The 13,532-nt window shown below is 45.6% G+C and overlaps 1 protein-coding gene across 1 annotated transcript in view; it reads right to left on the bottom strand.

The window, feature by feature from the left end:
- The window catches only part of RGL1 (ral guanine nucleotide dissociation stimulator like 1), a 79,083-nt gene that overhangs the window by 20,139 nt on the left and 45,412 nt on the right, over positions 1 to 13,532 (bottom strand). The window contains exons 5-7 of the mRNA XM_037403558.1: positions 6,761 to 6,945; positions 3,347 to 3,471; positions 2,524 to 2,733 (exon numbers count right to left, since the gene is read on the bottom strand). Of these exons, the coding sequence (XP_037259455.1) occupies positions 2,524 to 2,733; positions 3,347 to 3,471; positions 6,761 to 6,945 (520 nt within the window). The remainder of the gene's footprint in view (positions 1 to 2,523; positions 2,734 to 3,346; positions 3,472 to 6,760; positions 6,946 to 13,532) is intronic.

Raw genomic sequence — 13,532 nt, 5'->3', positions numbered from 1 at the left:
AGCTTTTTCTGACTGCTCATTTTGCAGAGCTCAGGAAGAATCTACTTGATCCTTAAAACAAAAGTCATCACACGTCCATAAGAAAGTGCTCTAAATGTTCCCTTCAAAAGGGCGATCTGGTTTACTGCCAGCTGCCCAGCACTCTGAGGAGAGTTAAAAAGGTTACAGTAAAATATTAAAGATCAAATCTAAGAAATCAGCAAACCGCAGTTACGTAAAGAAGGCCTGCAAAACACTTTCACACAAAGCTCTGCTACGAGATCCTCCTAGGAGCTATGCTAAGGCACGTGGGGGACAGGGAGGGGGTCTGCGACAGCCAGCATCCCCTCGCCAAGGGCAACCTAGTGACCTCCTACGATGGGGTAACTACATCACAGACAAGGGAAGAGCTATGGATGTGTATCTGGACTTCTGAAAGGCCACTGACATGCTCTTCCACAACGTCCTCCTCTTTAAATTGGAGAGAGATGGATTTGACGGGTGGACCGTTCGGTGGATGAGGAATTGGTTGGATGGGCATACCCAGAGGGCAGTGGTCAATGGCTCAATATCCAGATGGAGATGGATGACAAGTGGTGTCCCTCAAGGGTCCATACTGGGACCAGTACTATTTAATATCTTCATCAGTGGCACGGACCATGGGATGGAGTGCACCCTCAGCAGGTTCGCAGACACCAAGCTGAGTGGTGCAGCTGCCATACCTGAGGGACAGGACGCCACCCAGAGGGACCTGCACAAGCTTGAGAGGTGGGCCCATGTGAACCTCACGATGTTCAACGAGGCCAAGGACAAAGCCCTGCACCTGGGCAGGGCCAAGCCCCAGTATCAACACAGGCTGGGGGCGGAAGAAATCGAGATTAGCCCTGCTGAGGAGGACTTGGGGGTACTGCTGGATGGAAAGATGGACATGAGCAGAAAATGGGTGCTTGCAGCCCAGGAGGCCAACCATATCCTGGGCTCTATCAATAGCAGCATGGGCAGCAGGTGGAGGGAGGTGATTCTGCCCCTCGGCTCTCCCGACACCCCACCTGTAGTACTGTGTCCAGCTCCGGGGTCCTCAGCACAGTAAGACAAAGACTTACTGGAGCAGGTCCAGAGGAAGCCACAAAAACGACCAGAGGGCTGGAGCACCTCTGCTGTGGAGACAGGCTGAGAGAGTTGGGCTTGTTCAGCCTGGAGAAGGCTCTGGGGAGACCTTACTGCAGCCTTTCAGTACTTAAAGGGGGCTTGTAAGAAAGATGGGACAAACCTTTTATCACCACTTGTTGCCATAGGGCAAGGGGTAATGCTTTTGAACTAAAAGAGGGTAGATTTCGATACAAGGAAGACATTTCTATACAGTGAGGGTGGTGAAGCACTGGCACAGGTTTCCCAGAGAGTGGCAGATGCTCCATCCCTGGGAACACTCAAGGTTCGGTTGGACGGGGCTCAGAGCAACCTGACCTAGCTGAAGATGTCCCTGCTCATGGCAGGGGGGTCGGACTAGATGGCCTTTAAAGGTCCCTCCCCGCCCAAACCGTTCTACGATTCTACAAGAGAAAGGAATTGAAGCAAAGAGTAAAAATGCGTTAGAGAAATGTGTGAGACAAGGATCAAGCAGAAAGGTAAGGAGATGGGCAGGCTGGTACCGTATTGTAACTCTCTGTATTTTTTCTGATTGCTGCTTGCACACCTCTTGCCCCCTTCCAAACCCAGCTGCTTTGTATACCCGATATAAACTGTGAATAATTCAGCAGGCAAATGACCTTTCAGCCCCAAGAATCTTTCAAATCAAAAGAGTACAAACAATTACTTAAAAGTTTTTCCATGCTAAACAGGCTACTGCAGCCTGGAAGTAAGTTAGTTTTGTCTGCACTTAAACGCAGGACCTTGTGTTTACTTTACTTGCACATATACACACACCTATATAAATGCATGAAAACACAACCACTTGTGCTGTCTTCCACCACCCCTGATGTCCACTGCCACGGTGTCCATAGATGCAAGACAGGGAGCAGATGCTCACTGGCTGAGCAGGAGCAGCTGAAGGCAGGGAAGCGCACAGCCTGTTCTGACTGCGCCACTGCCAGTCCTATTCCACCCTCGTTATCCTCTGAAAACAAGCCTAACCTTCGGATGATGCCAGCCCTCACTTTACTTCTTTCACTGATGTGAGCAGTGTTTTCTTCCTAGGGAAGTGAACTGGTCGAATTTATACCTATCTTATCACAAATGTTACATTATCAAATATACGGCGCACCCCATCTGCAAGGCACAGGATCTGCCCTGCCCGTTAATTAGCACTCCCAGCCCTGTGAAGAGAGAAACATCAACCCCATTTCCATGGTGGGGAAGGAACTCGGGAGAGGAAGGGCAATACTTCATTTGCTATTACAAATAAATTCAGTCAAAAATAGGAAGAATTAGAGCTAAGATGGTCACTGGCCTGGGACCAATGCATACAACCCCCTTCTCCCCTCCCAGCTCCCTCACTCCGAGGCACCCGCACAAGAAACATTGAACAGTCTAGAACAAACGATTTACATGTGCAACGAGAATCCACTTCTCAACGATCTTGGCTCTTTGCTGTGCTTTGAGTTCCTTCCTCTGCAGGATAGTGCTGATAACACACGAAGTAACTGCGTTGAACTGGGAGACAGTGGCTTTGACGGTGAGTGCCACATTTTCTTTCTTATGCCTTTGAGACCAGATACTTCCCAAGCACTGGTGGGGCACAACTTTCTTGAAGAGTATCTGGAGTGAAGCAGAAATGTCAAAGTCAGCAAGATTCTCCTAGATCTCTACTGTCCACAAGAAGAAATGCACATTTACTAATTGGACCTAAATCTAATATGGCATTAAAAGGTAAATATTTGTTTTCTCTAAGTTTTAAATATGAACTTTAGCATACTCTCTATAGGCTTGATGCCCTAAAACAACTGCCAGCTAAAAGCCCTGGGAAAATAAGAGACACCTTTTTATCAGTTGCATAACCAATGGGAAAATCTTTTATATACAAAAATGTGGAGGAGATTGATACAGACAAACCAAATCAGAGCACTAGAGTTAAGAGCACATATACATCTTTAGGCCAGGTAGCAATATAGTCAACACGAGCTATTTCTCAGGTGTCAAATATTAAACTTTGCAAAAAAGGTTACACAATACACATTCACAATTTAAAAAAAAAAAAAAAAAAACAAACCAAAAAAACCCCCAAACGTTCAGAATGACAGAAGGAAAAAGCCCAACGAACAAAGCAAGTTTGGATAAGTAACCAGAGCTGTGTTCTGTGTCCCAACAACAGACCTGGTCTGGAACACTATACTTCTATTGACATAACTTTTAGTACATATGCTCTACATACGGCATCCATATATGTCAACTGTTCTGCCACCAGGTCTTCTGGGAAAAGAGAGAAATCTTCTGGACTGCTCATCTCCAGTTCCTCCTCTTCGTATAGGTTACAGCAGGAACTTTTAAGGAACACATCTGTCCAGGATGGAAAACACGACTTAGTCAATTTATACAGCAAACAGTGAATCAAAGCAGATGTTCGTTTACTTTAAAACATCACTGTACACATTATAGCAGAACACCCAAAGGGTCCTGTCTATTGTAATGGCTCCATGGTGCTGCACATTTTAGTGAGAAAGATGATGACCAGAAGATTAAATTGGCAAAGAAAAGGTGGAAGAAAAAGAAATAGAGAGAACTGAGCTGTTCGGGGTCTCTTACTGGAGAAGCAGCTTCATCCATTCACTAATCGTTCTTCTGAAAGAAAAAACATCACCACCACCCCAACAAAAATTCTTTATTAACATGGCAGAATTTTGCTGATCTACTTCTCAGTATTTATGCATTTTATAGTCGGGGGGTGTGGGGGGGTGTGGGGGGGGGGGTGTGTGGCAGGAAGCGCCAAAACTGCAAGGGGATGAGACTGCAGTTATATCTCAAAAATATTGCATTAGGAATGCTCTTATATCCAGATTTCATCTCCAATGTGTGGAAATTAAAGGGGATATTAAATTGCTTGGCACCCTTTGTGGCTACATGGACTATATTGAAGAGAGCTTATTCCAGCATCCCTCACCTTCCTGCTCTGGACATTTTTCCCAGAAAAGTAAATACAGGGAGCACCTACAGCATTCTGCTAAATGCTTCTCCTAAATTTACTCTGGGCAGCAGAGAAGAGGTGAGAAAGGAGAGCTGTCCTCATCGAGGGACCCAATCCAGAGCAGCAGGGAAGGTATTTCCAGATGTTCCCATGTCACCTTTTGGCTCCCACAGGCTGGGAACAAAGCCACATTAAAACACAAAGAAATATGCCCTTGTTTTCCATCGTAGAAGAGAAAGTCAGAAAATCCCTGAACATAAATCCTCTTCCTAATCCCTTTTACCATAGGGTGACTCCGTAAGAAGAGAGGGGAAAAAATGGACTTGTTGAAGACAAACAACAGAAGCGCTGAGTTTACTACTAGTGAGATTTCATTAACAAAAACAAGCAGCGTGCTTCAGAGTATGTTACACAATACTTCATACCCAGTTAAAGCAGAAGAGACATAAAAGCAACAAAAGCAGATAAAGTGATACTTCGTCATTTCTTTTTTAAATACTTCATTTTTCCTTTCTTCGTTAATTAGTAAAACCTAATAATCAACGTAAATTGCTACAGTTTTGATGCAACAAATTATAACTACAGGCTGTATCCACATTTCCATCTTTATATTCCAATTGCACAATTTATTGACAGAGATAAAGGAGATAAATGGAGACCTCTGCTCCAGTATTATTTTTCTGTGGGTGTTTTGTAGCAATACACATAATTAAAGGAATTTCTACTGAACTGTTTAAATTCACACTTTTTTCTCTCTCTTTTTCGCTATGTAACTCCTCATTTTCCTTTCAGCTCTTGGAATTCAACTGAAAATCCTCATCACTGAGTTGCAACTCTACTCAAAACCTCACAGTGCCCTTAAAGTCAGGTCCTGAAGTGCCTACGCAACATTTTCCTTTTTTCATGCTTCTTTTTCCCCTTTCTCTCTCACACTCATAAATGTGCAACCAGTCTTCTCCCTACTCTCCAAGAAGCTGGAATCCTCTTGTACTCAAGTGCCTCATCATCTTTTCAAATCACTCAGATCCATTTAGCCCTCTCCAAGCTCAGCTGCCCTCTTGACTTCGCCGAGACCGGCCACTTGCCCCTTCTGAACCTGCACTCTCTGACTCACCTCGCTTTGCATTGCTTCAGCTACAAGAATTGAGTTTTTATCCATGTATCTGGCACGGCAATCTAGCCTACTGGCATGGCTGATGGAAGCAGTAAAGGGAGGTCTGATTACACAAATCAAACTGTAGAATTAGGACGCAATTTTGTAAATTCATGGCACAACAGGACTGCTTTAGAACAATAATTATCAGTAGGTCTTGACTGCAGACAAAGAAATCTCTGAAATGAACAAAGATGGAGCTCTGATATTCCAAAACTCTCTTCTGCAGACCCCACAGGTTAATTTCATTCTCCTCCTCTTATTTTGTTCTAATTAACAGCCTCTATTCTGCAACAATTTGGAAAATGTTACCATTCGAACCGACCCATCTATTACTCAATAAAGAATTTTTTCAACTATTGCTTGAGGAAACAAATGCAGAAGCAAGGCGGCTGGGAACTTCTATTCACTTTGAACAACAGCTGAACCCAAATATAGCTCTCGTCAGCTTTCTTGTCTGACCTGGGGGAACCAAACCCAGGAAAGGATATCAACAGAAAGATACCAGCAATCCTGGTCACTTACCTGGGTTCAATAAGGAAAACGCCTGAGCCCCGCGTGGTACTGCTTTTTATGTGCGTGTTAATGACAGTTAAGCTGGCATTTCACAGTATTATGCATTGACATGGTATTTCTGGAATATCCGGCAGACATCATTTTTATGGGATGAAATAGGTTTTTTACTGCCATTTCCTTTATCCTTTATTACATGAATCATTCCCTCTCGTCCCTTTACTAAAGCTGGAAGTCGATTCTACTTCTCATTCACACACTACGTGAGCTCCCATGACTTTTCAGCTTATGCCAGAGGAAGCTTTATGACCAGGATAAGGGTATATGTCAGGCTTGACGCTGCACACAGCGTATTTGTGTTACTACAGTTCGCTATTGTTTCAGTAGATTGTGACCCCCAATAACGTAAGTTTTTCCTCTGTCCTTGGATACCAGCAGCCAGCCACTCAGAGAGGAAAAAACAGCCACAGACACTTCCTCTGGCATGATGGTAACTAGGAAGAAAAGCTTAATGACAACAAAGCTTGTGACCCAAGCTCTATTTCGTTGCAGCTCTGTATTTTGCATGTTGGTTTGGGCTTTTCTTGGGGTGGGAGGGTGTTGCAATGAGAAGACTAGCTAAAGAGCAGCTGTGTGTTTTAACTCAGCGACATGGGAAGTGCACTAACAATTAACCACTTAGCTGCCACAGCATTCTTAAATCTTTGGCTTAATATTAGAGAAGTGCTGGATTTCCTCATCCACCCTAGAATGAACAGGCACAGGCACCTATGCAGTACGACTATTTCATCCTGCACAGAACCTGCAACCTTATACAGAGATATTTTTTAAAAAAAAAAACCAAAGCAAAAAACAAACCACAAGAAAAAAGTCACTGGTGAGCCTCACAAGATTGTCAATTAGCATAAGAGTTGATGAAATGTACTCCACATAAATCCCCGTGGTACCATACAGTCTGGGAGAACAGAACAGACAGACAGAAGGGGAAGGTAACTTACCGTCATTTTCCACTTCTTTCCTTTGGAACTGCTCCAAGAGGTTCTGAGCCCTTCTCTCCAGGTCAGAGCCATCAATATTCTTCTTCAGGTAATCCAGCAACTTCAGCAAACACGGGTACTCAGGTGGCTCTCTGAAATCCTCAGAGCACTGATCAAGCCATGCTTGTAAGATGGATGTGACAGCACTAAAAGCGAATAGACAGAGAACACACTGGTTGTATACAGCATGCATTGATGCAATCATACGTATCTGCATCTAAGACAACAACAAAACCACAGAGGTATTCATACCCCATGTGAAGGCAGTATAAAGACTTCTTGAGCCAGGAATTTAATTTGTTCTTTTTATGCATGGAATCTTACTAAGATATCACTCAGATTTTACCAGGGACTTCAGTGAAGTTACTCCTGATTTGCGCTCCTAAGAGTGGACACAGTTATAGCACCATAACGCAAGCTAATCAAGAATCAAACACCTTTGAGCTATATTGAGACACTTCTATTAAATTCAGGATATCAAGTAAGGATAGATAAAGCAATTAAGGTAACAGAACAGAACAGACTATTTCAGTTGGAAGGGACCTACAACCACCACCTCGTCCAACTGCCTGACCACTCCAAGGCTGACCAACAGCTGAAGCACGTTCTTAAGGGCATTGGCCAAGCGCCTCGTAAACGTTGACAGGCTTGGGGCATCGACCACCGCTCTGGGAAGCCTGCCCCAGTGCCTCCCACTGGCCATAGCCCAGCGCCCCAATCCGTCTAGATCCCCCTGCAAGGCCTCCTGTCCCTCAAGAGTCACCTGCACCCCCCGCCTTTGGTATCGTCAGCAGACTCATTACGGTGCATTCAACTCCTGCCTCGACGGCTGACAAACATGGAACAGCCTGAGCCGAGAATGGAGCCCCCAGGAAAACTGCTGGTGACCAGTCGCCGGCCAGACGTAGCCCCGTTCACTACGACCCGTTGAGCTCTGCCCTTCAGTCAGCTCTTCACCCAGCACACCACCAACCTGCTCATCCCACAGCTGGGCAGCTGGTCCAGAAGGATGCTGCGAGGGTCAGGATCAAAAGCCTCACTAAAATCCAGAACAACTACATCCCCCGCCTTCCCTTCACCCCCTGGGCTGGTGACCTTATCACGCAAGGGTATCGCACCAGTTACACAGGCCTCTCCTCCTGCGAACCCACGCTGGCTGTGCCTGATGACTGCGTTATTCTAAAGAATAGAATAAATTCTAAAGAATAAATGCCTTTCAACAGTACCCAGTATGATCTTCTCCCTAATTTTTCCAGGTGCTGCAGCTAGACTAACAGGTCTGTAGCTCCCGGTCCTTTTTTCTCGTTACACTGACTCCTGCTTAGGGGAAGCAGAGGACGCTGCTTTTTGGCAGGTAGTCACCGTGCTGCTGGGTGCCTGCCTGTCTGGAAACAGATATGCTCTGGCACCCCTCGCCATCAGCTAGGCTGACTGTTTTCACCTGCTTAAATCCCCCGCACTGCCGGGTGCAGGCTCCGTGCCTTGCTGTCTTGTCCAGTCAGCCAGTCTGGGGTCAGTGGCTGGGGGAAAGCCCCCGTTCACCTCTCCTTGTCCACATGTATCTCTCTTTGTGTGTCCTGCCACTGCTTGCTGCCACCGCTGCTGGTGCTCCCTGCACTGCTCCAGCACCCGTTGCAATCGACAGTAACAGAAACAGCCCTCTCCCAAGGGTATAAGGTTTATCTGGGATAAAACCAACTCATTCTCTATTTACCAGCATTCATTACCATCCTGCTTCCCAGTATTGCACTGTCAAGCCAGCAAAGCAAGACTCCCAAATGACCTTGGAGTTATGCTTTGTTTAATCAGTTGAAGTATCTTTGCTTAGCTGGACCGTGACTATGTCTGAATAACTACCAGACCAGAGCAGGACAGAATTTCTTCATTCCCTTTTCTGCCAGTGGGAAAAGCTGTGGCCCAGCAAGGCTGCAACATTTGCTCTGTTACCGCTCCCTGGGACGTGGGGGGAAAATAGCAAGAAGGAAACAAGGTATTCATGGCTCCTTCAGGGTAGCAGCTCCTACCTTCAAGGTAGAGGCTAAATTAAACGCTTCCTTTGATGCCCTTCCTCTCATCAACCGCTGCTGCCAAGTCTGGGAACCACACCGAAGCTGCATATTCCTCCACACTGTATTACCATTATTCTGTATCATAACGTTATCTGCCGTTCTAGTAGAAAGATTGCCTGTTCATGAAACCTTGGGTTCTGCAAAAAGAGCGGTCTAAGCCTGAACCTAAGCCCCACGAGCACACACAGTTAGCGCGATTGCCTCATCCGTGAAGATAAAGCCCTAATCGTGGCACGTGCGGCATGGGCAGCACCATGCTGCCGGCGCTCAGTATCAAGCTTCAAGTGTCAAGATAGCTGAACCCAGAAGACAGGCTGCTCTTGCTAATCTTAGGATGAAATGCGTAACAAAAATGTATCAGCAGCATCTCGGTTTTTACCCTTAGCCCAAAGACAAGGAGGGGCTGTCAAATTATACCACGCAAAAAGGTAGCTTGGTCATGCTGGCAGTACAGGAAAAGGATGTTTAAGGACTCCAGTGCTACTGTGACCTTGTTTAGGAAAGTCATCCCGGACTTTCTTTCACATATGCAGCTAAAAAGACACCAGCTGCAAAGAACTGCCCGTGGGCAAGCCCTCTACAGAGTGAGAGGGCCAAGGGAAACGAGAGGCGATGGATCAGCGTGGCTTCCACCCTGGCTGAAACAGAGGAAAGCGATCTGTTTATTTTTTCTGATTTCTGAAGTTTTTAACCCACACCCACCTATCAGATTGGTAGTTAGATACCACGTAAACGTATGCTTACAGGAATTTCTTTAAATATTGTCTTTGTGGGAATTTTTCATCATTTCAACTTGCTTTTCTAAGAAAGTAAGACTTACAATTTATGCTATGGTTTTCCAGAGAGAACTTACACAATGTTGTTTACAAATCTCAACTAAGTGTGGAAAAATTGGAAGCAGCCTGAAAAAAATAACCAAATTTCTTCAAGTTTCAAGAAAATTCAAGCCTGGATAAAAAATAATGATCAGTTTATTTTTTTCTGCTGCAGGAAAACTGAGAGCTTTGGTTGTTCATAGCAACATGCTGGTAAATCAGCATGTGTGTTTTGGTGCAACAATTGGCGCCAGCCGTAGTGTGCATTACAGGCTGGGAAGACACAGACGGCATATCTAGTATCTTAAAGAGAATTTTGTTTACCTGGGTTGACGGAGACATTAGGGAAAAGGACTTTGGTGTGTGGTCACATAACATGACACACTGGCTGTGGCCACTGTCTCATGATCACTTGTTGTGGTGTTTAGAGTAGGACGTAACATGAGAGGGGGGGAAAGCCCCTTGTTCCAGAATAAAAGGCACAATAAACACCTAAGACTCCTGAGAAAAAGAAGTCCCGAAGTTTTCCTCTGCGACACTGAAACCATCCCTGTATTTCACATCTCTTCCAGCCCGTAGTTCCAAATGCTGTGGCAGGCACAAGAGGTGACTTACAGCTACTGCTCTCATGGAAAGCCATGGAAGATGTTTAGGAGGGAAGAAACACAGTTCTGTAGCGGCAGCAGATCTTACGAGCTCCACTGCCATCAGAAAAACAGCTGAGACGGCCAAGTGACAACAGCCCTGGTTTGCAGCAGGTCCTTAGGGCTGTGCTGCGTAGTTAGCCATGATATCAGCCCTCTGATGGCCACATTTTTCACACCTACAGAAACCTTCCCCGATACCAGCTCCAGCAACCCCATTTCCCAAGACCTTCATGCAATACCAGTACCTCATACCCTCAATGCTATTCCACAAAGAGAAGGGCCATGCCCTCGGTGAAAACCTCTAACCACGAGTATCCAGTTAGAGGCACCGATGGGTCACCTCAAAGAGCATCTGTGCCCTGCGCTCAGGACAGCCAGGCACTTCGCTTTTAAAGTTCAAACCCTGAAAAACATGGATGATGTGGCTCTGGATCTAGCACGTTAATAGCTGCAAAATGGGAAGGGACAAGCACGCCAGAAGGTCCTCTCTTTCCTCAAGGTATGAGATCACGAGAGGAGTCCAAATATGAACACGGATTTCACAGGCAGACAAGAAGGAATCCAAAAGTCAACCCAGGCAGCTCTCGTATCAGAGCTGTGTAAAAATACCAGCCCATTTGTTCTACAGGTAGGGAAACCACAGCAATACCTGGTTAACTCAGCTGCTCAGTGCCAGTCAAAATAAACCAAGAGTTAAGAAAGAGTAAAGACAGTTTCTCCCATGTCCCTTGTCTCATCTTAACCATATTGGTGCTTCCTCCAAACTCCATTAACTTTTAATCCCATACAGATCTCATTTTACAAGTCCCATCAATTTTAATCTGTTGTTTCTTTCTCTGGTATTGTAGCAACTTTGAAGTTCTAATTTGAATGTTTGGAAATCTGCCAGTAATACTATTTGGTTAGGCTTGTGGACAGGAGAAACTCTTAGAATTACAGGTCTAGAGCTACAAAAACTATTTACAACCAAAAATTAGTGTGCAAACACATTCTGGATTTCAGATTTCACTGCAAACATGAGACACAGATTGTGCAGTTTGGAAGACTCTCTGCATTTGAAAACCATTTTGGTTTTCAAATTTTCACAGTTCTGCTCAGACAAGCTTCCACCACATATGCAACAAGTATGGCCTTCAGAGTTCACTCCAGTGGTGGCCAAACTTGTTATGTGGAGCTTCAGGACCACTTTTCTCAGTCAGGACAGGTGTCACACCACAGCCAGTGCTCCACAACCACCGTGGCAAAGCCAACAGTGCCAGCCCAGCTCCACATCCCAAGGCACAAGGAAAGCCACAACAGAGAGATGCCCATAGCGATGCTCCAGAGCTCTGGCTCCATCCTCCCCTCTCCTCACATTTTTGATCACCCTCTCTAGCCCCACACATACCCAGAACACTGCATCACAGCAGCGCTTACACTCACAAACACCACCGTCCTGCGTCCACAGTATTTAAATTTCTTTTCCACCACAGGGAGGGGAACACTGCGCCTCGCTCCATGCCCTAACCTGTATTGCCTCCTGCTCCGTGGCCCTTTTCCCCACCCACATCACAAAGTCGCCACCACCAAAACCTAGGCTGGGTATTCTTTTCTTATGAACATTTACCAGTTCAGCAATAACCGGGAAGAAGGAGCCTCTCCACAGGGTAAGTTCTTCTTAAAATACTGTTCACACAGTCTTTACGCTAAGCTCAGTGTCCAGAGGCTTGGTTGATGATCACTTTCATAAGCTGAAGAATAAACAGAGTTTAAGACAGACCCAGTCTCCCAGAGCAGGGTGAGGAGTTCACAGCTGTTCCAGACACTGATTTTTGCCAGCAAGATCATTTCAGTCAAGAGGGGAAATAGGAAACAGAAAGAAGGTACCCTGTGCCCCACTGCCCTCCCGTCGCCGCCTCTGTGGTGTGCCAGGAGGGATGCTCTCCCCTGCCTTGCAGTAGCTTTACCTCTGCTGCCCTTGAGAAGAAACTCCCTGCACTCGACAGACCCAGAGACAGATAGGAACGGGAGCCTTCCCAGATCTCAGGCAGGAAAGAAACATCACAGACTACATTTTTCATGGCCTTGATTACGCGCTATAAATTTTGCCTTTCCTGCCTATAAGAAAAAAAAGCTTCTAACGTTTAACTCCTGTCCTGCCAGCCCCAGGCTCTGCGCTCTGTTCAGCAACGCTTGCGAGTTCCACACCTATCGGGAAGCCTTCCAACACCCACACCGGCTGTTCTTGAAGCTCATCTCCGAAGGTTTCAGTCTCCAAAAATCTACCTCCTGGCAGGTGGAAGAAGCGTATCAGATTCTGGGAACACAGAACTCCTCGTCCACTCCCATTCGCCCCTGAGGTACCAAAAATGCCACGAGGCTGTGGCAGCTCCAAGTCTAACACCTGTTAAGCGGAGCTAGCAGGGCACAGAGGAGATGGAAAATAAGGGCTTCGTATCACGTAGCCACAAGTGATTCACTAGGTTACACGGAAATTCTGTGTAGTCCTTTCTCAACTGGAAAGACAGCTCTAACACCAGGTCCTGAAGAGGTCTGCGTAGGAATTCAAGAGATCATTTCTTGCCAAAAAGGCAAAAGCAGTGTTTTCTTTCCTACCGCAATCATTTCTAAAGAATGAGTAGAAGGGAATCTCAACAATTAAGGAAAATAAGGAGAACCTCAGTTGCGAAAAGAGGTTAAATGACTGATTTCTTAGGAAATTAGACAGGAACATGCACAAAACTATCGGTACTTGGCCAAATGCATACTTAAGACCATCAATGGAATAATCTTTACAGAGGGCTATTCCCTCTCCCCCCGTGTCCACACAATACCTTTCAGGCTTGCTCACAGAGACTAATTTAAGCCAGCTTAACTTAATTTTCTCAGGTTTGCTTGTTAAATAACAACATGGGCACTTAAATCTCAGCTTTGAATCGGGGTAAAATGTATGTAAACTGCAAGTAAAGGTAAGGTAAGCTTCTAACACCCAGTCTATTTATAAATAACATGCTGATGAGTTCCAGCAAATGACCTGCTCTTCATTTGGAAAGAACTGGTTCAATACCATGGGCGGGGAGGGGGGAGTGGGGACAGGATGGCTTTTGCTGCCATGCATGTAAAGTCACTAAGGGAATAGCTCTCCTAGTTGTACTTTCTTTTAAGTGGAGATGCCAATCATTATTTTCCTTTGCTCTCCTAATTATTCTTTTTTGCTTGGTTC

The sequence above is a fragment of the Falco rusticolus genome, chromosome 11 (genome assembly GCF_015220075.1).
Source record: "Falco rusticolus isolate bFalRus1 chromosome 11, bFalRus1.pri, whole genome shotgun sequence".
Taxonomy (NCBI): Eukaryota; Metazoa; Chordata; class Aves; order Falconiformes; family Falconidae; genus Falco; species Falco rusticolus.
This window is presented reverse-complemented; position numbering and strand designations above follow the sequence as displayed.